Source organism: Rhodamnia argentea, chromosome 2 (assembly GCF_020921035.1).
Source record: "Rhodamnia argentea isolate NSW1041297 chromosome 2, ASM2092103v1, whole genome shotgun sequence".
Lineage (NCBI taxonomy): Eukaryota > Viridiplantae > Streptophyta > Magnoliopsida > Myrtales > Myrtaceae > Rhodamnia > Rhodamnia argentea.
In genome coordinates, this window is record NC_063151.1 from 31,095,358 (window position 1) to 31,117,966 (window position 22,609).

General features: G+C 40.5%; 2 protein-coding genes and 1 long non-coding RNA gene across 4 annotated transcripts in view; 1 reads left to right on the forward strand and 2 right to left on the reverse strand.

The window, feature by feature from the left end:
- LOC125313837 overlaps positions 1–22,609 on the reverse strand; it is a 28,573-nt gene that overhangs the window by 3,159 nt on the left and 2,805 nt on the right. Inside the window, exon 2 of the long non-coding RNA XR_007197509.1 lies at positions 11,555–11,566. This is a non-coding gene — a long non-coding RNA (uncharacterized LOC125313837). The remainder of the gene's footprint in view (positions 1–11,554; positions 11,567–22,609) is intronic.
- LOC115734112 (auxin transporter-like protein 3) lies at positions 3,207–6,272 on the forward strand. The gene is made up of 8 exons (XM_030664702.2): positions 3,207–3,494; positions 3,588–3,773; positions 3,891–4,003; positions 4,129–4,312; positions 4,488–4,585; positions 5,010–5,217; positions 5,359–5,616; positions 5,797–6,272. The coding sequence occupies exons 1-8, from the start codon at positions 3,339–3,341 to the stop codon at positions 5,989–5,991; spliced, it is 1,398 nt and encodes a 465-aa protein (XP_030520562.1). The 5' UTR covers positions 3,207–3,338; the 3' UTR covers positions 5,992–6,272.
- LOC115739312 (cold shock protein 2-like) lies at positions 13,348–17,521 on the reverse strand. Of its 2 annotated transcripts, none has more exons than XM_030672366.2 (2): positions 16,429–17,521; positions 13,348–14,268 (listed from the first exon to the last, which is right to left on the reverse strand). In XM_030672366.2, the coding sequence occupies exon 1, from the start codon at positions 17,083–17,085 to the stop codon at positions 16,477–16,479; it is 609 nt and encodes a 202-aa protein (XP_030528226.1). In that variant the 5' UTR covers positions 17,086–17,521; the 3' UTR covers positions 13,348–14,268; positions 16,429–16,476. The 2 variants fall into 2 exon arrangements, with proteins under 2 accessions (XP_030528226.1, XP_030528207.1); XM_030672347.2 differs by having other exon boundaries at positions 14,247–15,802.

Consider the following 22,609-nt stretch of genomic DNA (forward strand, 5'->3'; position numbering starts at 1 on the left):
GACAAAGCTATTTCTCTCCGTTGAACTGTCCCAATACAGTGAAAATGGTCTGGCCCTCATCGTGAAATAGAGACACTTGATAGCAGTTTTGAAGTGCCATGACACCGTGAATGGGGTAGATGGGCCTTATAACAGGCTTTCACCAACCAGATTAAATCATGGATTTGAGAACAGAAAGTTAGGGTTTCTCAGTTGGCAGCTTTTGCTTAGACCCTCATGGCTACTTCCAACCGACTTGAGACCCACATCTCCATTTCCACATCAACTTGCTTGTCCAATTCCATCTTCAGTTGTATCTTCCATTCCTTCTCAATAGTCAAATCAACCCAGGCAAAGTTATTTTAATCACCCAATGATCATGTAGAGGTTTCGAGAGCAAGATCTCATATAATTCATGGAGAACTTATTATGTGACCATCTTTAATTCGCTGTGGATTAATAGTCTATTCTTGATCACAAAAAATAATTAGAAACTATTGTGGAGTCCATTTCTTCAAGAATTTGTAGCTCATAACATACCGCTACTGTCGCAGCCATCCAAACACTGTTATACTAGTGAAACCCAATTTCATAGGTACACCAAGTCCAAAGTGGGGCATTTGATTGTCCCATGAGGTTGCTCTATTGCAAAGGGATTGACCTATAGTTCCTATGCACCTATTTTTCATGGAGAGAGAGAGAGAGAGAGAGAGAGAGAGAGAGAGAGAGAGAGAGAGAGAGGGAGGGGTGACCTACCAACTTGGTCAGGTATCACAGGCTATCAAGTGGAGGTAGTGATGTGTCTATTTGAATGATTGTAACCATCTCATTCGCCCATCATTTGCAATGTTTTGACATGAAATATGCTCATTATGGTAGTTTAACTTCCTTGGACCCAAGAGAAGATGATGCCCTTTAATTTCTTTGAAGGATAGGAGAGAAATTTACTGGTAAACTAAGAAATTCTCTCGTGACTATTTGTCAATTACCAAATTACACAATTTTTCCTTTTTGATTAGTCAAAAAGTTGGATAGAATGAAACTTTCCGATTGAGCCACATCCCTATACATTAAATAGGAACGACCTCTTCACATTACTTGCGGTAAAAGACTTCATTATCCCATTTGATTAATACTACTCTTCTTAAAAGAATAATATAACATAAGCTTGAATGGATTAATTGGATATTCATCAAAGCTTAGATCACCAAATTCATAGCATTCTTCTAGTTTTTCTTCTTCACAAATGTGATTGATGTATGGTGCTTCTCCTAATTGTTGAATAAGAGTCATACAAATTGAGTAGGGTCACGTCAACCTATCTGCATGTGTGCACATGGCTTTTACAAAGTTTTTGCAGATGGCTAAGTTCAGTGACACCCGGTGTCTTTCTAAATCACAAAAGAGGGACCATCTGTTTTAAGCTTTTCCACCACACAGTGAGTTGCCGAATCTTCACCTAAATGTTGCAACCTCTCATTTTCTTCCGGTACGTCGATCTTGACTAGGAAGATAGATGCTTGCGCCCATAAACCTCACTATCCGACGGTGGCCAGAATTTCAATATCGTCTTAGCAGGGATTGGAAAATTGTATTCATCAAGAAAGAAACGGCGTAGACTATAACGTACTTATTAAAATCCGTTTGTTTCGTGAAAAATTTACTTGTCGGAAAAACATCTTCTTCATTTTTCGATTTTTGGATCACTTAAAAAAATGAGTTAATACGAAAAAAATTTATAGTTAACCGAGAAACTTCACTTAAATACAGACAAATAACTTCGATTCTTTTAAAAACGGAAGTTCGTTTTTTCTAACTATGATCGAACCTCTGGGTTCATGCCCGGCTCCCGAGTGGAAATGCCGGGGTCCTCAGCAGCAGTGTACGTGCCCAAAACCCCAGCACACGACTCCCCTAGGGCATAGCCGAGGACCTAACCGTCGGTCCAGTGACCTGAGGTTATGCTTGGGATTTTTTTTTTCCTCGTATATGCATTTCAAAAAAAAAAAAGATGGGAAAAACAATCAAACGTAGGAAATCATTTTCCTCGAAAGTATATTTTTTAAAAATATATATTTTCAAGAGAGTTCATTTAAGGGTCTAAAAATCTCTCGTAATTCGTGGTTTTAATAACATACTTGAATAAATTGCACGGCAAAGGAAATAACACTCGATATATACATATTCATTTTCCCAAATAATATGCTAAAATATATGAGATGAAACATTGGTGAATGCATATGAAGTCATGATTAGAGAAGCAAAATCAATGACTCTAAAGAAAGAAAGGGTTCTAATTAGTGACCTAAAAAATTCTAAAAGTAGGGAAAAAAAAGGTGGGCGAAATTGAAATTGAAATTGATTACAACTGTTTAGAAAGAGAGTTGGCACACGTGTGGCGCTAATCATGATGAGCACCAAAAGCCCACCTCCTACGCCAATCATTCACCCCATTACGTGACACGCCCCACGCATCCATACGCACAATCGCCCCAGCGATTTTTCATGCAAAGGTGGGCCACACCGCTCGTGCAGTGATGGCTAGATTGGGCCCACTAATGGCCCAATAAGCCCAAGACACGCACTAGTCAAGAAAATGCAAATACATGGGCGGAAAATAAGGAAAGAATCCTAAACATTATTACAACTATTCCGGCATTTCGGTTCGGTTCGATTTGAAAATGTTTCAATCGGTTTAGAATTTTTAAAATGAACCGAACTAAATTCAATTTTCTAGTTTTCGGGGATATGTTCTTCTTCTACTTTTGAAACTTGTCCCATGATGTCATTTCTCTTGTTGTTTTACAGTTCTTTGGATTGGAGAATTTGCTCGATATCCCTTCGATGCATTAGAATAGGAGAAAATCCCTTTAACCCTAAAGTTATTTTATTTCATTTGGTCATTCTCTTCACGATCCCAATAAGATTCTTGCAGCAACAGGCTCTTTTGTCCAATTTAATCCTTATTGTCCGGACCGTAAATCTCAATCATAATTTAACCTGGTCTTTATATTCCAAAAGCATTACTCATCTAAAAAGTTTTATAAAAGATGTTCTTTTATAAATAAAAGAAAAATCATGTTCTTGTATCCTCAATCAAAACATCTGCTAACTAAAAAACACAAAATACCGCACAACGACACTCTAACGGTGACATTAGCCATGTCCCCACTCGGGTTTAATCAATTATTGCTCCTAATTTCTTTTATAAAAGGCAAAAGAGAAGCAGAATTCAAGCAGGAAGGGCAAAAGAAGGGCATGCACTACTAGCTCTATCTATTTATGTAAGCACACCACCCTCTTCCGCTGCTTCCTTCATATACCTCTCACCAAAATAAGGCCGTTGAGAAAGAAAAACTATGGCTTCCGAGAAGGTCGAGACGGTCGTTGCCGGGAACTACGTCGAGATGGAGCACGAAGAAGGCGACTCCAAGTCGACGAAGAGCAAACTGTCGAAACTGTTCTGGCACGGCGGCTCGGTCTATGATGCCTGGTTCAGCTGTGCTTCTAACCAGGCACAATATCATACACAACTCTCACTAATTGCTCTTGGCCATGGATAAGTGTCTAACTCGACCTCTAAAACCTTTTTACTGTGCCTAATGCAGGTGGCTCAAGTGCTGTTGACACTGCCCTATTCATTCTCACAACTGGGAATGTTGTCTGGGATTCTGTTTCAGCTGTTCTATGGTCTGATGGGGAGTTGGACTGCTTACCTCATAAGTGTGCTTTATGTTGAGTACCGAACCAGGAAGGAGAGAGAGAAAGTTGATTTCAGAAATCATGTCATTCAGGTAATTTCAATCAACCAAATCTTTGTCATCACAAAGTTTTTCATGCATAAGATGTTGAAAAATTCACTCTTTAAGACGTAATTCGATCAGTAATTACTTGGCATGATCAACTTGCAGTGGTTTGAAGTGCTTGATGGATTACTAGGGAAGCACTGGCGGAACATAGGCCTCCTGTTCAACTGCACATTCCTGTTATTTGGATCTGTAATCCAATTAATAGCTTGTGCAAGGTAAAACTTAAGCTGAGTTACATTACATCTCTCTCTCTCTCCCATCAATTTGGAAGAACCAGGAATTTTGGGATTGACCCTTATTTTGTTTCTTAACAAAACAAGTTGATATTGGCCTGTTGCAGTAACATATACTACATAAACGACAACCTAGACAAAAGGACATGGACATATATATTTGGGGCATGTTGCGCGACAACCGTGTTCATCCCTTCTTTCCACAACTACAGAATATGGTCGTTCTTGGGCCTCATGATGACTACTTACACTGCATGGTATCTCACCATTGCTTCCCTTATCCATGGCCAGGTATGTTATTCATTTTTTGCATTTATAATTGTTTCAATATTCGAATCAGTTAGAATATGTGAATGGGTACTAATAAAGGCTCGATTTTGGCTTGATCTTCGTACGCTTATAGCATCATATAATGGTTTAATGACTGACCTACTACCAATGGTTCTTCTGCTATTTAAATTGAAAGATTGAGGGAGTGAAGCATTCAGGTCCAACCACAATGGTTCTTTACTTCACTGGAGCTACCAACATCCTGTACACCTTTGGTGGACATGCTGTGACAGTGTAAGTGTCCCACTAAACTGAATTATGTACTCAGTTGATATAAAGTAACAATTTCCCCGTTTTACGTCCTCTAAGACAAGAACATGGACATGCGTTTTTATGCGATGAGCAATGTGCATCCCTTTATTTTTCTATATGAGATAGGTCTGATCTAAACGAATGAGTTTAGACAATAACTTCTCATATTCGAATGTTCTTATACGGTTCAAATCTAATGGATGAGAAATGACTCTACTGCAAGACTTGCGAATTCATCTCATCTGGACCAAGATTAATAAGAATTTGGACATGATGCGAATCATGTGATGAACAGTGATATCGAGAAAGCCTCACTGCTATCCATAGAATGAGTATCAATACCAATTGGTGATGCTTGTTTCGATCGTTAGTCCGGATTTATGAACTGTATCGTGACAAAATGCAGGGAGATCATGCATGCAATGTGGAAGCCACAGAAGTTCAAGCTCATATACTTGATGGCCACACTCTATGTGTTGACCCTGACTCTACCCTCAGCCTCAGCTGTCTACTGGGCCTATGGGGACTTGCTCCTCACTCATGCTAATGCTCTCTCCCTCCTCCCAAAAACCAGGTTCAGAGACACTGCTGTGATCCTCATGCTCATTCATCAGGTCCATCTCTGTTTCTTTCTCTTAGATCTTGCTAATCTCCATTAGTAGTCAGAATATTAGTAAATTACCTCAATAAACATGAAGGGGAGATGAGGGTAGTTTCCTAATTTAGGACGTGTTATTGCTGGTGATTTTGTGCAGTTTATAACATTTGGGTTTGCATGCACACCGCTCTACTTCGTGTGGGAGAAGTTTTTAGGGGTGCACAGCACAAAGAGCCTGTTCAAGAGGGCCATAGCCAGACTCCCAGTGGTGATCCCAATCTGGTTCTTGGCCATCATCTTCCCTTTCTTCGGTCCCATCAACTCCACTGTCGGTTCTCTCCTCGTCAGCTTCACCGTCTACATCATCCCTGCAATGGCTCACATGGTCACTTTTGCCTCTCCCTCAGCCAGAGAGGTTCAACTTTGACTCTTTAAATTGACATATTCCTTTTGTATATTACTGATATTGCAGGCACTTTCCAAGTTGTTTACTGTTACTTGGCCTGCAAAGTTTACAAATTCGATTCCTTTGTTTAATTCCTGGTTAACGATTCCTCGCGACTAATTGGTCTCGATTTCGGTTGGGTTGTCACAGAATGCTGTGGAGAGACCACCATCATTCCTGGGAGGTTGGGCTGGTTTGTTCTCTGTGAACATATTTGTGGTGGGATGGGTGTTGGTGGTGGGGTTTGGGTTTGGAGGGTGGGCGAGCATGCTCAACTTCATTCGCCAGATCGACACATTTGGTCTCTTCACCAAGTGTTATCAGTGCCCTCCTCACAAAGCTTGAGTTCATCATCACTAGATTCTTCACCCCATTTTGAGCGAGCAAAACAGAGGGTTTTTAACAGGATACATATGTAAGTGTGTAAAGAGATTGGCATTTGTAACTTTGCAACCTTTTTTTTTTTTTTGGCTAATTTTTTTGGGATTGTAAGACTATGCTCATTGATGGGTTCAGACAAGGTGCTATAGTGGTGGCTCTCTTGTATTTCAGCAGCACCTTTACAGTCGTGTGTTCATCAGCCTTTCGTTTGAGAAATCTCAATCTCTGGTTCAGATTGATGTCAATTTTGTGCACCTATAATCATGACAAGATCTTGGCATTGCAATTACGGGTTGCTGCAAATCACTTGGTAGAACTCCTGGACGGCAGATAATAAATGGATAGCCATTAACTCCTGTCAAGATCGGCTTAACCGGTAGAGAAACTATGCACACAGTACAAGTTCTAAACCCCTAACAGCCTGATAAAAAACAGACCATGTTTCGGGTCACCTTATTTAGGTCGCTGCTCGCATTTTGCTAATGTCTTGTGGGGCGTTCCGAAGGGCGAAATTCGATCGGAAGGATTTAGTTCATCTACAGTAAACCATTATTAAAAAGTTCCTCTAGTCAAACAGAGGTCCACATAGGACCACACGAGAAGGCCGAGAGAGAGAGAGAGAGAGAGAGAGAGAGGGAAATGGACAAGGAAGAAAGAAAGCAAGAGAGAGGCAAGAGAGAAGCCACAGCAAGAAAGGAGTCTGCGAAGGAAAGATAAGGACTTTCGGCTCACTTTTCACATGCCATGATCAGCCTCACTTTCTGTGAATTGAGAAAGAAAGAAGAGATTCATGTGTTTGGATGACTTGCGACATCGACACGCCAGGAACTAAACATTACATTACATGTCGTGGGAAATCTATCCGGGTGATGCTGTTTTATCTCGTAGTGCCCATCCGTTATCTGCTTTACAGTTGTGAGTGCGCCAAATCATGTCAGGCCCCCAAATCGACTTCAAAAGCCAACCCCTTTGCCTAATTTCTGATGTGCCCTTCTCTTCAGGTGGCCTTCTTGTTCGAATTCAGGTTTCAAAACTTGATTTTTGAGCTTTTAGAGTCGCAACCGTTACATCTGTTTTTCGAATTTGAGAGCGCCCTTTTCTCGCTGTCGTTGCACATCAAGCAAGATGGATGTTTGTCGAGGGCAGCGGAGGTTGAACTTTTTTGGGGCAAAAATATTACCACGATGGCTCTACGCAAGAACAAGCTATCATCCCGATTAAAAGACATGCGAACCCACGAAGAATGACATTGTAATCTTCTTCTTTTTTCACTTATACCCTTATCTTTAGGAAAAGTGTCTGTTCAATTAATCATAATCATTTCCGGGGGGGCTTTCTCTCTCCACTGGCCTCATGGGAGCATCATTGCTTGATATGAAACTGACTGTAAACTATGGAATTCGTCCGGACATGTTCGAGGAAATGCATGTTGGGGCTCGGACTGGCCTCAGAAAGTAGGCAAAGAAAGAGAAATCAAGGGTGGTGGTGGGTTCCATTGGTATTGGAGCACAGAACATGGGCCTGTGGGCTCAGCATCGTCCACACCCTCCTCGTTGGCTAAAGTCACTTTTATGGAGCACTGAAAAGTGAAATTGGTCACCCAATCCCACATGGGTGAAGAAGCAAAAAAACTCAAAAAAAGCAACGAGTCCATCCCACGTTCATAAGCAAAGTCTCTCCCCTCCTCTCCCACAGCTCAAAAGGCATCACCTCCGGATAGGGGTGAACAAAAAGGACCACCCGGACCGAGACCGCCCGGACCGGACCGGGACCGATGGTCCGGTTCCCGGTTTTAGGGGGATCCGGTCCGGTTCCCGGTTCCTAAAATTGGAACCGGTGACCGGGCGGTCCGGTTCCCGGTTCCGGGGCCCGGGATCGGACCGGTCCTCTTTTTATTTTTTTTAAAAAATAAACCTAACGTTTACTTGTTGTTTAGGTTTAGGTCATTTAGAGTTCGATCCGGAGCCGCCAATTGAAGAGGCCTTGACTCCGCCGAGCTCGTGGTACACCGACCTTTTTTCCTCAACCTTGAGCTCGACCATGTGTTCTATCAAAGTGTGCATACACTTTTCGAAACCGCGGATCGGAAACCCTTAGAACTGCGCCAGAACCGGACTGAACCGACTATCCGGTCCGGTTCTCGGTTCCGAGGGTGGCCGGTCCGGTCCGCGGTTCCGAAAAGTGGGAACCGGGACCACCGGTCCGGTTCCCGATTTTGTATGGGAACCGGATCGGACCAGGAACCGCTCACCCCTACCTCCGGAAATACTTGAGAAACCTTTGGGTACTGCTCAAGTGGGGCGAATTCAATTGGTGTTTGGTAGGATAATTGAAGATTCCATTTTTACCTCGACCCACCGAGCTTAATGGACCAACCAAACCGGTCCCGGCTCAGTCCGGTTCTCGGTTTCATAAAATTCGAACCTATTTCCGGTTTCAAAGGGAACCGGAGCGGACTGACTAATTTCTTTTTTTTTTTAGAGAATCCTAAATGTAAATCTTAACCTCAAATGCTTAGAATGTTTAGTATAATTTTCAGGTTTAACGACAGCGTGATGTAATCAACAAGATGTCATCCGATGTAAGTGTCCTTAATGAGGAAAATTTAGCAGCAAATCTCAAAAATGAAAATATAACCGATCCAATGACTGGACCACTCGGGAGTCGGATGGTAAGGGAATCAATCACCCCTTAGAAAATAGGGAGAAAAGAAAAAAGGGACAATAATTTGAATCATGGGTCTAGTCATTGCATCGGATGAGCAATCAATGTGGGGACCATCATCAAATTTTTTTTTTTTCCCCCTAACGCCTCGCAAGACCAGGACTGCTTGGTCGTTGTCATGGAATGTTTCCGCCACTTCTCTCTTCCTTTCTTTTGCTGTACTGAGTTCATGATCAATCAGATGAAGGCCTTGCTTTTTTGACCAACTGTTGTAACGTCGAGCTCATCAAATGTGGGGCTGGGGACCCCAAGTATCGATTCATTTGATGGGGGAGATTGCATGAAAAATCTCCCTCGAACTGTAACATAGCGCGCAAAGGGGTTATAACAGTGGTTAAAAACATCCATCTGATGCTGATGTCGGGAAGGTTCGTCGCTGTAGTTTTTTTGGCTTCCTCGTTCTTTCCTGTTTTTGGAGGCATTGCTGGTGTTGGCTTGTGAATCAAAAGGAATCAAAATCTCTTGATCTGGATCCAACTCCCCTGGCAGGATCGCCCGTGAGTTTTGTCAAACTTGCCCATCCATCCTGATCATGATGCATGTGGGGCGCGATTCGAGACTAAAACGTGCGTCGCTGCTTCATTCCTGTCCTCTTCATGAGGTCATCTAGCAGGAGGAGAAAAGAAAAAAAACCACAAAAAAGAGGAAAAGGGTCGGTCTTCTTCGTGCATCGGCAACCGTCATAATTAGAGGAAGGACAAGGGCAACCATCCGTCGTTCCTTTGTCTATTCCCATGGTACGTCCTCCTGCTTTTACAATGTCTTGTCAGTCCCTGGGGAAGTAACGAAGTTTACCAAGTGCTCAAGGCAAAATGTGCTCGTTGTTGGGAGGATGCACATTAAGTAGAAAAATAGGTTTAGGACTTTAAGAAAAAACAAATCTATAGAATTATAGAATACTATTAAAAATTATCGATGTTAGCGTCGGCTATGCTATATAGGACGGTTGGAGTCCATATCGGCGATTTTCGGCCAAAATAAGTTGGATGGACTCAACCGAAAAAAGTGTGAAAATATTTAGGACTCAATTGTCAAAATTAAGAGATTTAGGACTGAATTAACAAAAGTACAATAAACTTATGAGTTTTTGGATAATTTTTTTGTCGTGGGGAGTGAGTTGCCAACGATGAAAGTTAAGTTTTTGATAAGAAAACACGTATCGGAAGATGTCGAGTAGCATCGATCTCGAGCACGCAATGGCAAGAGCCAGGCGAAAAATCATCTTGTTGATTTGTACCTGGAATCATGGATTCGAATCGACATGCTCCTGAAAATAAAATAAAAAAATCATTTCAAAGTGGAGAAGTTTGGCAACAAAACTTTATCAAGAAAAATATCAGAAAGCAAGAAAAAGAGGAAAAATAGGAAGATAAGTGATGGGTTGTCAAAGGAAGTTGGGTCGGTCGGATCGGGTCGACGGAAGTTTCTAACTGAAGTGTCGAAAGCCTGCAAAAGTTGTCTGAGCAGAAATCCAGTCACGGTTGTACGGATACGGGTTTGGACTCTGCAACTGCAGGTCTCATCTCCTTCAAACTTCCGATGTTTGGCCCATGCATTGCAAATCGCAAACCGATTTTTCTCGTTTCGCCAGACTCCGCACGGGCTAAAATCGAAGTTCAATCTCCAACTTTTGATAGTACTAGGCAGAAGCTACTAAACAATTGGTGAGATGATATTCGAAAACGATCTCCGAAATTACCATATCGTGCTTGTAATTCCCATATATTCGGATTTTTATTTTTGGTTAATTTTCTTTGTCCTAGCACAATTCCAATCAATTTCTCCAAATAACTTAAATCCCACAGTCTCTTTGTTTTTTGTTTCTGACTATTTACGGCAACATCATTTAACATCTTATGGAATCAATTTAAGAAATCTAGGCTCTCTTGAAATTCAGAAAAATTGTTCAAAAAGTCCTGAACCTATTGTACAACGGATAATTCAGTCTCCAACTTTTTAATTCGCCCAATTTGATCTTAAACCTTTTGAAAATTTACTAATATAATCCTTCCAATCAATTTTAATTGAAAATCGACATGTGTTCTATCGAAAATCCTCTAACAATTTCTCACTCACCTCTGGTTTCTGTTTTGTCTTCCACTACAAGCTATCTTGATTGAGAAATAACTCTCGGTCTCAGTCGAGCGAGGCTCCATATTCTCAGCTTGAATTGAACTTTTTTCTCTCGTTCTGAACTAAGAGTGTATTATAATTTTTTGCTCGATGTTGATGCTCTTCCTTGCTTGCTAGGCGTATTTTTCGCTTCCATCGTTAGGAACCAACCCGTTGCTTCAGATCCTCCGAACCAAAAAGCCTGACGGGATCAACGAGGAATACGGTGAGTTCATACTGCAGAAGCGGTTATACAAGTTCTCCAAGCTTTGGAAGGCCTCATCTCCCTATATAAATTTGGGAACTCTTCTCTCCCAGTCTAAATACAAATCTAGAAGTTCCTTGTAGGCGTTTATGCGCTCATTCAACTTCTCCCTATCTAGACCTAGACTTGGGATCCTGTTCAACTTGTTTTTAGTGTCTACGTAGGATGTTGAACCTACGCTTGCATCGTCCTCTAACAGGTTGTAGCTTTTGAAGAAAGAGATCATGATGTGTGCTCATCACTTATAATGATGCTGGGGTTCGGTGATCGGTCGCTGTATCTATTCTTGTCGGATGAAAATGTGCTTATCACAAATGTTTGTACTTTATTGTTCTACTTTGCTGTTTGGGATTTGCTTTGTATTGACCTCTTATTTATTATCTTGAGATCAAGAGATATGAATAAGATAATTACTTTTGACAGAACAAAAAAAAAAAACTAAAAATCGACGATGTGGATGCAATCACGATACGTGGCATGCCCGAGATTAACGTGGACAATTTTTCTATTTTTTTTACATTTGTATATTATATAAATAACTTATCTATTTTTTTCCTTTTATTTTCACTGTTCTTCTTCCTTAAAGGACCATTAAGGTCGTCGTAGCCTAGGCAATAGCTAGAGAACCTCGTCGGCCAGCCATGACAACCCTTGCCCTCGGCCGGCCATGACACCCCTCACTCTCGGCTAACGAGGGCATCGTGGCCCACACACGTGGCTGGTGAGGGTCGTCGCCATTGCCTAGGCTCCGGCAACCCCACTAAGCCTAAGGAGAAGAAGAATAGTTAAAAAAGAAAGAAAGAAAAAATAACTAAGTAAAATTTCATTTTGAGTAATTAAAAAAATATATATACAAGTTAGCGTCAATCGTGCCACATAGCCGATGTCACCAATATTGACAAATCGTCAAAGATTTAGGATTAATTGGCCAAATTAAAATGTTTAAGACTAAATTGGCCGCAATAGAATAGACTTAGTACTTTTGAAACGATTATCCCCTTGAAATTTATTGATGTGATCCCTATTAAGATTCAATTTTACGAGCAACGGTTATGCCAAAGTAGTCCAATGTATTGTAATACATTGGTGTATATATTTCCACATTGGTTTAAGTTACTATTACATGCGAGATTGCTTCTTTTGAGCGAAAGAACGGTCGTGTCGCTGCCCCTTTTCTTGTAGAGTTGTGGGTCTCACGTTTGTGGTTGATTTTCGTACTCATGGAGTTGATTTTGAGGAACATTATTGTCTCTTTGGATTAGGAGTACGATCGAGGCATTGACAGATCAGGGTTAGTGATGGTCCCCACCTCTTCTAGACCGATTTGTTCCTACTATTATTATTACCATTAGATGCTGGCAGTCGATTGTTTACATCATCAAGTACAAATAGTCTCCACGTTGGCACCCCGTACATTCAATGTGGGCCCATAACTTTTTCCATCCATAGATTGAGAAATCCTGCATGTTAGGGTTAATCTACTAAGGTGAAGTTTCACTTTGCAAAAGGAATGTACACAAAATTAGAGAATTACAAGTCGACGGTCATAGCATAAGTTGTACAATTATGCTGCAAACTGAGCTTCTCATTCGACACGGGGACCGGAATGTTCTTGTATCCTTTTCCGAAACTAAAACTATTTTTTTGGGTTGAACTGGCTAGCCGAAACAATTTTGAAAAGCATTTTAATAGTTAAAGAGGTAGTCCATCGAACCGCCAAAGAGTTATCTAAACTAGTCGTACAATGACCCGGCCCGTTCAATGCGGGTCAAGCCATCAAACCGCAAAAGAGTTACCAGCTATGTGGACCCGCACACCCACGGGGGATGGGGATTCTTGGTACAGATCCATGTGAATCGTGCACAAAACAGAAAAAGGTGGTCGTGATGACATAGTCCACAAAGGATAATTGCCTAAAAAAATTTAAATCTATTGTACGGCAGCTAATTTAATCATAAACTTATAAAATTTTTCACGATTTACCGGTTCGGCTATAAATCTTTCAATTGCGTTAATTAAATCTTCAAAAAATTTCACGATTTGCCCATTTAGCCATAAATCCTATTATTTGGGTAATTAGCTTAAAAGACTACGTTAACAACGTTATAAGGTTTAAGACTAAATTGACAAATCATAAAAAAATTTAAGACTAAATTGAAATAATTGAAAAGATTTTTATGACTGAATTTGCAATTTCTCAAAGGATTTAAGACTAAGTTGGCAAATTAAAAGGTTTAGGACTGAATTAACATTCGTACAATAGGTTTAGGACTTTTTGAATAATTTTTCCCGGTCCAAAATAATATGCGACTTCCGTACATGAGAGCACATTCGCCTGAAGAGACAAAATAGCGAAAGTTTGCAGTTCACTGACTGAATCACAAGAGAAAGTTAAGACTTCAGTGGAAAGATCAAGTTCCCCTAGTCTTAGCGCCAAGCGTGGACATCATCAGTTCACCATCAAACATTCAGACGTCCCAGGACATATGGATGCAACAGAAAATAACTGTGGGCAATCCTCACTAATTTCATGTATGTGGTCCAGCAACAGGTACTCATGTCCAGGCCTTTGGAGAGGTTTGGTCGAATCATTCACACCGCGTAGTTCGGGCGAACGATCCTAATTTGCCATAAAGAGTTGTTGATCATATACCCCGACCTCAGTAAATTATATTCCAGTAAAAGAACAGATGGTCATTTTATTTCTGTGTCACTTTTATCAGAAACGGGAATTGGTTTCATATCAGCAACTAAGGCAAGTTGAGCCATCAAGTGGAAAAGCAAGTGCATGAGGTGACTTAATTATCACATAATTTGAAAGGCAAACTGGGTTCCTTTTCCAGATTTTGCCTGGCCAGGGATCAAGCAGACATATCTACCAACCAAGTGAAGAAAGACTAGCTTAATCTTGAATAAAACGGAATGAATACCCTAAAATGAATCCAGGCAATCATTTGTCAGGATTCACATACTGGATCCACTTCACCAGAAGTTCCTTCGAAACATGCTGCTCTGTAATGACAAGCATTCTTGAAGAGCCAAACAAATCTCGTATCAAATTCTGGTCTATCAACCGGTACAGATACCGGACGCTACGCCCAAAGAAAGGAACCTTGGCTTGATATCATTGGAACTGAGAACTAGTGCAGCAACACAAGAATTCACAATAACGACTGCACACATTTCTAGCATCCTGATCAACAAACACAGACTGAAAATTCGGATTTGCTCAAAAGTATGCATTCAATGACCTTCAAGTGGTCTGTTCAACAATGCCATACAGAAACGAAAGCCACGGTTTCCTTATCTGATTAAAAGAGAAAAAGAAGATGTAATCTATTAGCACAGGTCAAACCATGGCTAAGAAATTGCTCTTGGAAAGTGCGTGCACTAGTTATGCCCAGAAAAGCCGAATCAGAACGAATCCTGTTAGGCTGTTGTTCTTTAGACTATGAGTTATTTGGCAGTAAATATGCCCCCGGAAAAGGAGAGAACAATCTGACAGTGATAATCATTCAGAACAAAAACTGGTAAGGCCACACTGTTACTCGTTAGACTATGAGTTACTTGGCACAGTAGGTTCTTGCGCTCCGACAGAACAAATGAACATCAACTATCTTCTATTATCCTCCACAAGAAAAGGATAAAGGACATTATATAAAAACAAAAAAACAAAAAAAAAAAAGCTCAGCAAGGCCTCTCTGAGAGAGAGAGAGAGAGAGTAAAAAAGGAGTTAAAAAGGAGCAATAAATTGATCAAAGAACTTAAATAAAAATAGCTCCTCTTGCCGTGAGAATACCACTGATAGATCTGAGCCTACAAGTGGCAACCTGACCTGTCTCAGCAAAGACATGAATCCGGCAAATAAAAGTTTGTACAGAAACTTCATCCATATTTCTTTAGTTTCAATCAAATCTACTTAATCTGTTAGTTTTAGTTCTAGTTCATAAATGTCGCACTTGCATAAGCACGAGTTGCAAGGTCTGCAATTTGATATGTTATGCAATAAATGCAGCAGTAGTTTCTCATATCGGCTAGCGTCAAGTGACAACATATTTCTCTCATGGCCATTACAGCAGCATGCCTTCTGAAAACCATCTCCTGGGAGACATATGAGCATAAGGGAGCCAATTTCAAGCCACTTTCCAGATTTAGCCCAAGCAACTTATGGCGAAATCTCAAGTTCAATATCTTTAAGCATGACATCTCATTTAAATGAACATTAGCATTGCAGGCCTTGAGCTAAAGAATTCCAACAACAAAAAGAAATAGATATCCCGATTCAGTCTGGGACCATACATAAGATACTAAGATACAAGGTGGCGATTTTCCTGCTATAGAGGCAGAGGATCCACTAAAAGGAAAAGGCAACCTTTAGATGTAGAAGATAAGATCAAGAAGCAGACACAACCTTGTGAATCAGGAAGGCCCACTACTAATTGTATCCTGAAAATAACATGGTGATAAAGGTAGCAGATTCGCAGCGTCAAATTCGTCACACAATGCCAACGAGAACAAGATAAGGTTTCTGTGAACTCACGCGCCCACATGTATATGGACTTGGTCCTTGTTCATTCTTTCCGAATGGATGAACTTCAACCATCTTCATGAAAGCAACCCATGGGAGATAGGACCATCAAAATGGTGACAACCAAAGGGAAGGTTTTTAAGCCACTGCAGTTAAAGACAACTCACAAAGAGCTTTCTCGTTGTAAAAGGAGAACAAGCGTGTCACTCTATAATTGGCAAACGTCGAGAAATTTCCAAAAGAGGAAGATCTTCAACGTGCTAATAATAAATGGGGGTGTAATGGCCCATATCGTATGAAAACATGAAAGTTAAAAGATTAAAAACAGCTTCGTACCGCGTCACACCGGAAAAATTATTGAGCAAACACCAACATTAGAAACTGAAAGAGACAATATAGCCTCGGAACCAATTTTCTGCTACTTAGACAATAAGAATGAAGTCATCACCACCATAAAAGCAGGAAATGGAACTCGGGAGAGCGAAAGTGCGGGATTAGAAGGCAAATGTATATGTCTAGCAAAAGCCAAGGAACTTAAACTCAGAATGAGCGCAAAATAACCAATCAACCACCAAACTCCCATCAAATTCAGAATGTGTGCACTCAAATGCAGTCAACTGACTGGAAGGCAATTCAGTTCGATCAGCAATCTCAATGTAAAAGAATGACAATAAAATCAATAATTTAAGATCAAAAGAAGGAATTTAAGAGAGAAAGCTTTACTCAATGAACATCAGCACCAGATCACCAGATATATACAAAGAAAATTTACCCAAATCCCAAATTGGAGCCACCACAAATGGATTGAACAAAGAAGCGCTCATTCCTGCTCATTAGGGCAATCCCTGGCTAAATGCCCTTCTTCGCCACAATTGAAACACCCCCTTCCACCACCACCACCACCACCAAATCCTCCGCCACCGCCGTAGTATCCTCTGCCACCACCGAATCTCCGTCCTCCTCTCCCGCCGCCGCCACCGCGGTCACCTCCCTGGTAGCAATCCCGGGCCAAGTGCCCCATTCTTCCGCAATTATAACAAGCCCCGCCGACGCCGCCGCCACCTTCTCCACCGCGGCCGCTGATGTATCCTCCACCTCCACCGTAGCCTCCTCCTCTCCGCCCACCTCCACCTCTCCCGTAGCCGCCGCGGCCGAGCCGGCCTCCCCCATACCAGCCCCTCCCTCCTCCTCCGCCGCGGCTAGATCGGTCCAAGACCGCCACATCGGCGGCTTTGGTCCGCATGTCCTCGCCCAACTCGACGGAGAACTCCACCAGCTGGCCCTCGAAGAGGGTGCGGAAGCCGTCGGAGCGGATGGAGGTCTGATGGACGAAGAGGTCGCCGCCGCCGTCGTCGGGGGCGATGAAGCCGAAGCCCTTCTGGGCGCTGAACCACTTGACCATGCCGGAGGCCCGCTTCGGCTCCGCCATCGAGAGTTAAACCTTTCCAGAAGCTCGGGGAAGATTCGCCCCACGGCCGGTTGAGTGAGTCAGTGAGAGAAACGAGACGGGGAGACGAAACGGAAACGAACCTCGACTCACTGACAGTACAGGATCGCTTTTGGCCTTTCGCATTTGCTTTTGCAGGCGCGTGCTCGCCATCGCCTGCGCGCGCGCGTTGGGGGAGAGAGAACTTGGGTGGGAGTTTTTTGATCGAGCGGATGGCGGTTGAGTGGTCGTTGGAAACGAACGGTTGGATCGGCGTCGATTCTCCATCTCGCTTGCTCTGGTTCGTTCCCTTCTTCCCGTTTTCGATTTTGTTTACGTACGATTTTATCCGGTACGGGGTCGAGGATGTTGCTCTCCACATGTATCGGATTTCTGCCACGTCAGACCCATGAAACGTTGCGGCGCGGCGGGAAGAATAAGTCCCTCCTTTTTTTGGCCATAGGCACGACTAAACGGATTTGAATCGCTTAATATTAAAATTTTCGTAACATACCTACATTACTCAAATCAGACAGCTCAAATAAAAATGGACTGCTTGATTTGAACCACATTACGTGTTAAAAGGAAGAGAAAAAATGTACGTGGAAATTATTTTGGGGTTTGAAAAATTTTGAATCCCAAAAGTAACTCAAATCGGGTCGTTCATTTTCATTTGAACGGTCTGATTTGACTAATGTCGCGCATGTCATAGAAATCTCAATATTAGGTGATCCGGATCTCAACTAAACTCCCTTAAATCCCTCTTTCACCGGCTTAATATAACTACCCAAAATTCACTATTTTGGACGGGGTTATTTCCAACCTCATTTTATTAAATCACTATTTTTTTTAATCAACAAACTAAAATACCATTCTCTTCAATTTTTTTAAAATTTTTATATCAACCTACCCAACATAACTACCTTTATTTCTATTTTCTCGCTTAAATTATCAACTTCATCACACAAAAAATCATCTTATCACACGCATTGTTATCACTTGTTATTTTTAGTTTATGGCCTCATTTTGTTAAGTACAAATTATATAAAATTTTAGAAATTTCTAGTTAGCTACTTATTTTTTTATGAAATAGTTTGAGGAAAATTTTATTTCAAAGATAAAATTAAAGTTCAACCAAATTATCTAGCAGATTTTGGCTTTATGGATGATTTCTTAGGGTGAATTTGTAGGTTTTTAAAATTAAACATCACCTGATTTATACTTTCTTTCGAGCTTTTCATATTTTAATATGAATTGCAAGATGGGGTCGAAAATTTATTTACATATTCTGCACTTTCAAACTAGTGTCGGTTTATTTCACAAAAAACTCCACGATAAAGGAAAATGATTTTTTAGAAAAATTATTTATTTTCCTTTATTTGGTAATATGTGACTGAAAATATTTTTTAGTATTTGTTTCTCATCTGAAAAATGATTTCAATCTCATGACTTTATCTTAGAAAAAAATAAAAATTTTAAATTGTAATTTATTTTTTATATTCTCTTCTTCTTTTTTTTCCTTTTCTTTCTTCCTTCTTCCTCCATTGCCACAACCTACACTACAATCGGTTGATAGCGGCCACAAGTGAGCTCTGGCTCATCGGCTAACCACCGTCGTCGAGGCCTGGCCGGCGTCGGAGGTAGAAGACAAAAGAAAATGGAAGAAGAGAGACAAGAAAGTAAAAGATAAAATAAAACATAAAAATTAAAATATTAAATATTAAATGATTGAAAATTTTAAAAAAATGAGAGGAGCCATTCAGAAAGTGTTTTCATCTCTTTAAATTTAGGAATTCTCTTTCTTAATTCTGTGCATGATTTTTTTTTTTACTGCGTCATTTTCGGGCAAACCAAAAAGATGAAAGTTCGAAAAACGAATTCCCAAAAAACACTTTCACTCAAACAAACGCACCATTGATCATGCTTCTGACAAATTATCATTTTTCATATTTTGATCAATTTTTTTTTCCATTTCATATCAAGATAGGTTAAATAATTAAATTGAATTTTAATTTTTGAATTTGAAATATAGTTTCACTCACACTATTAAAAAAAAATGCAATTTATTGTGTGTTCATAAGATGGCATAAATAGAAATGTCTTGTGAATGAAAATGTAAAACCATAAATTAAAATTGACAAGATTCTCTAGACAAAATGATAATAAGATATGGTAAATTGATATCTCGATGGATCCAATGGAACATTTGTATTGACAAATTAATGAAAGATATGATAGAAATAAAGGTAATTTTGTGGATTAACCTGATAAAAAAAGAAATCACAAATTAAAGAGAGAGAAGAGCATTTCGGTAAGTTAACTAGAAAAAAAGGAGTGTCTCGGGCTCCGTTTATTTCGTAAAAAATAAGCTAGTTTAGGAAAACATTTTCTACCTATAGAAAAAACTCCTTCAAAAGTAGAGAAAATATTTTTCTCTTTTTGAGAAGGGGAAAATATCTTCCCTCATCTTTGCTCCCTCAATTTCCTTACGTGGGCTGGCGAGGTTGAGCGAAGGTGAGCCTCGCCTTTCCCTAGTGAGGCCAACCTCACCCATAGATAGCGACAGCAAGGCTAACTTGGCCGGTGGCCGGTAGAGGCGATCTTTGCTAGAGGCCGACGAGGTCGACCTCGCCTAAACTTGGTAACAAGTTGAAGGAAGAAGAAAGGGAAGAAAAAAAGAAAAAATAAAAGAAAAGAAAAAAATCGAAAAATTATAATATTATTAATAATTATCCACGTTAACGTAGGTTGCGCCACGTCAATTATTTTAGGTCAAATTGGCCGAATGAAGTGAATTAATACAAATGTAAAATATTTAGGACTAAACGACTTGTGCATCGCATTGTTGTGTGTTCCACAGTTTGGGTCTCTTCATGCACTAGCCCTATCTCTCTTCCTCTCCAATGGTATTCACTGCTCATTTTATTTTCAAATAAGTGTGTGAGAATACCTAAAACTTGTCACGAAAATACAATTTAGTCATACAATTTTCAAAAAGTGCAATCAAGTCCCAAAACTTGTTAGAAAGTGCAATCAAGTTTTAAAACTTTCAAAAAGTGCAATCAAATACTAAAATTTTCAAAAAGTGCAATCGAGTCCTAACACTTGTCAAATTGATGAAATCAAATGCTTTCATTATTATATTTTTTGAAAGTTTTAAAATTCGATTACCCTTTCATGATAAGTTTTAGGACTTGATTATACTTTTTGAAAGTTTTATGACTTGATGCACTTTCGTGACAAGTTAAGGGTTTGATTACATATTTGAAAGTTTTAAGACTCAATCGCTATTTTGTAACGAGTGTCCAAAATGTTCCTGTTCTTCTTCGGAATCACTAGGATTTCAAATTTTAACGATTCCCTAGCTTTTCTGGTTGGATCCAATTTTGCCAACGTTGTTGTTGACCCATATCAATAAAACAAAACCCTCTTTTGCAATTCTTTTTTGGAAACTTAATCTCGAAGAAATCAACGTGCTTCCTTTAAATATGATGGTGACGTGGGTTCTTGTCTTATTTATTTTTGTCTTCACCCTCCATGAAAAGTGGAAGTTCGAGTTTTTCTCGTATCACGTAGTCCATTGCTTTTTCTTTCTTTTCTTTTTTCACTCGATTTCTCCGATAATGCTGCTTCTCCCGTTCGAGGCCTCGATTAAAGGAAACTAGAAGTTACAGCGAACGAGTAATCAAATTTGATAGGGAAAATAAGTCGAAATCACTCTTTCCGAGCTGGGATTTAGCTTGATTAGCCCAACATGCATGCATGGATATGCATGACAATAGAAGGAATATAAAATTAAAAAAACTGTTAGGTTGACAGTTTGACAATAATGCCAGTTATTTTTAACATGAGTACTTTATGTAAAATACACGATAATGATATGTGAATCTATCGTTAAGATTGTACCGTTCTTGATATCATTATCAATAAAGCATTTCTTTAAAATTAATTACTGTACCTCAAACGACGAGACCCATGTGATGTGACCCAGCGCGATTCCCTCTTTCACTGTGATCGGAATCCAGAGGACTCGTGGGTGGATGGATGGAAATTAATGTCGTCGGGGCAAGTTCAACGGCTGTCTTCGCCTCACGTGGACAGCTTCCTTCCATTGGTTGATCTTCCCACGGATGTGTGCATAGAGAACTCTCGAAACGATGTTATTCAAAGTGGGAATCTCCTTTGACCAGAAAAACAAAAACAAAAAACAAAAAACGTGGGGAATCTCCAAACTGATGATTTGTTTTTTTTCATGGTAGGACGATGGATTCGACAAATTCATCCATTGCACGCTGTTTCTCTAAATGCCGAACAGTGTCGTTTTCCCTTTCCTAGAGAGCAAGAAGTTTCCTAGCGGTGGAGCCAATGCCGTCACGGTAATCAGAATTGCGTTTCCGGAAGATTGAAGCTAGATTCTTCCTCTGCACATTTCCCCATGCTGCTGATTTGATTTGGTGTACTCGCCTCATCAAAGTTCGCGCTCCATTTTGGGTCGGATGGTTGAGCACCGTCACAGCCTGGCCATTGGGAAGTACTTTCAGTGGCAGGAACCCAGAAAAATGCTTGATATGATATGACCCCAATCTGATACTATGGCACCAGTGAAGAACTCCGGAGGCTTTGTGTCACGCCCCGATCCTCGAACCCGTAACAACTCTACCAAAACGCTTCAGGTCAAAATAGATGACGTCCCACAAGGCTCTCTCCGGGGGCTTTGAAATCTGGATATTCTCTCTCTCTCTCTCCTCATTCCTTTTCCTCCTTTGCCCGAATTTCCTTTGCTCTCTCCTCAATTCCTCTCCCAAATTTCCTTTGCTCTCTAGTCGAATCCGAAACGAAATCTGGTAATCCTTCACTAATCGCATTCTGTTTTAATCAATGAGAAAAGCTGCATTTGTGTTACTCCACAAAGAATTTGACAGAAAACAAAGGAAATTCAGGTAGAGGAGGAAAAGGAATGAGGAGAGAGAGAGAGAGAGAGAGAGAGAAAGAATATCCAGATTTCAAAAGTGCCGCCCAATTTTTGCCTCACTCTCCTTTAGATGACGTGGTGGATTATTGAGCGTCGGATGAGAATGAACGGTGCAGATTCATTGAATATTACCCGTGACATTGAGCAACTATGGCAGGGAATCCAAACCCTCAAAACTTAGGGGGCAAGTTGATGTGGTAGGAGTGATGTTAGCCAAGGAAAGTGACAATGACGTTGGGCGGCCACAAATTGGGGAGGGGGATTTCGATTGAAAAGGGGAGAGAAATGGGGCCCACAGAACTTTTCAAAATTCCTTAATTCCCTTTTCTCAAGTGCATAAATCCCACTAGCGATTTGGTAATTTAATAAATGGGTATCGGATGGTCACTTGGCTCAATCGACCGAGGGTAAAATTGAGATTTTCGCATTTAGGGTTCGGACAAAATTAAATTTTTCGCGCGACTATTCTCGGTAAAACGAGTCAAAGTTTGATGATTCAAACTTAATCGTTTCTGACGGACGTTTCGGAACGACCAATCATCGTCTCTTAAATCT

Bases quoted from the DNA above. Each gene is read 5' to 3' on its own strand.
- LOC115739312 (XM_030672366.2), bottom strand. From the start codon at position 17,085: ATGGCGGAGCCGAAGCGGGCCTCCGGCATGGTCAAGTGGTTCAGCGCC.
- LOC115734112 (XM_030664702.2), top strand. From the start codon at position 3,339: ATGGCTTCCGAGAAGGTCGAGACGGTCGTTGCCGGGAACTACGTCGAG. The intron at 3,495-3,587 runs GCACAATATCAT...TGCCTAATGCAG, and splicing joins TCAGCTGTGCTTCTAACCAG to GTGGCTCAAGTGCTGTTGAC. The intron at 5,617-5,796 runs GTTCAACTTTGA...GGGTTGTCACAG, and splicing joins CCTCTCCCTCAGCCAGAGAG to AATGCTGTGGAGAGACCACC.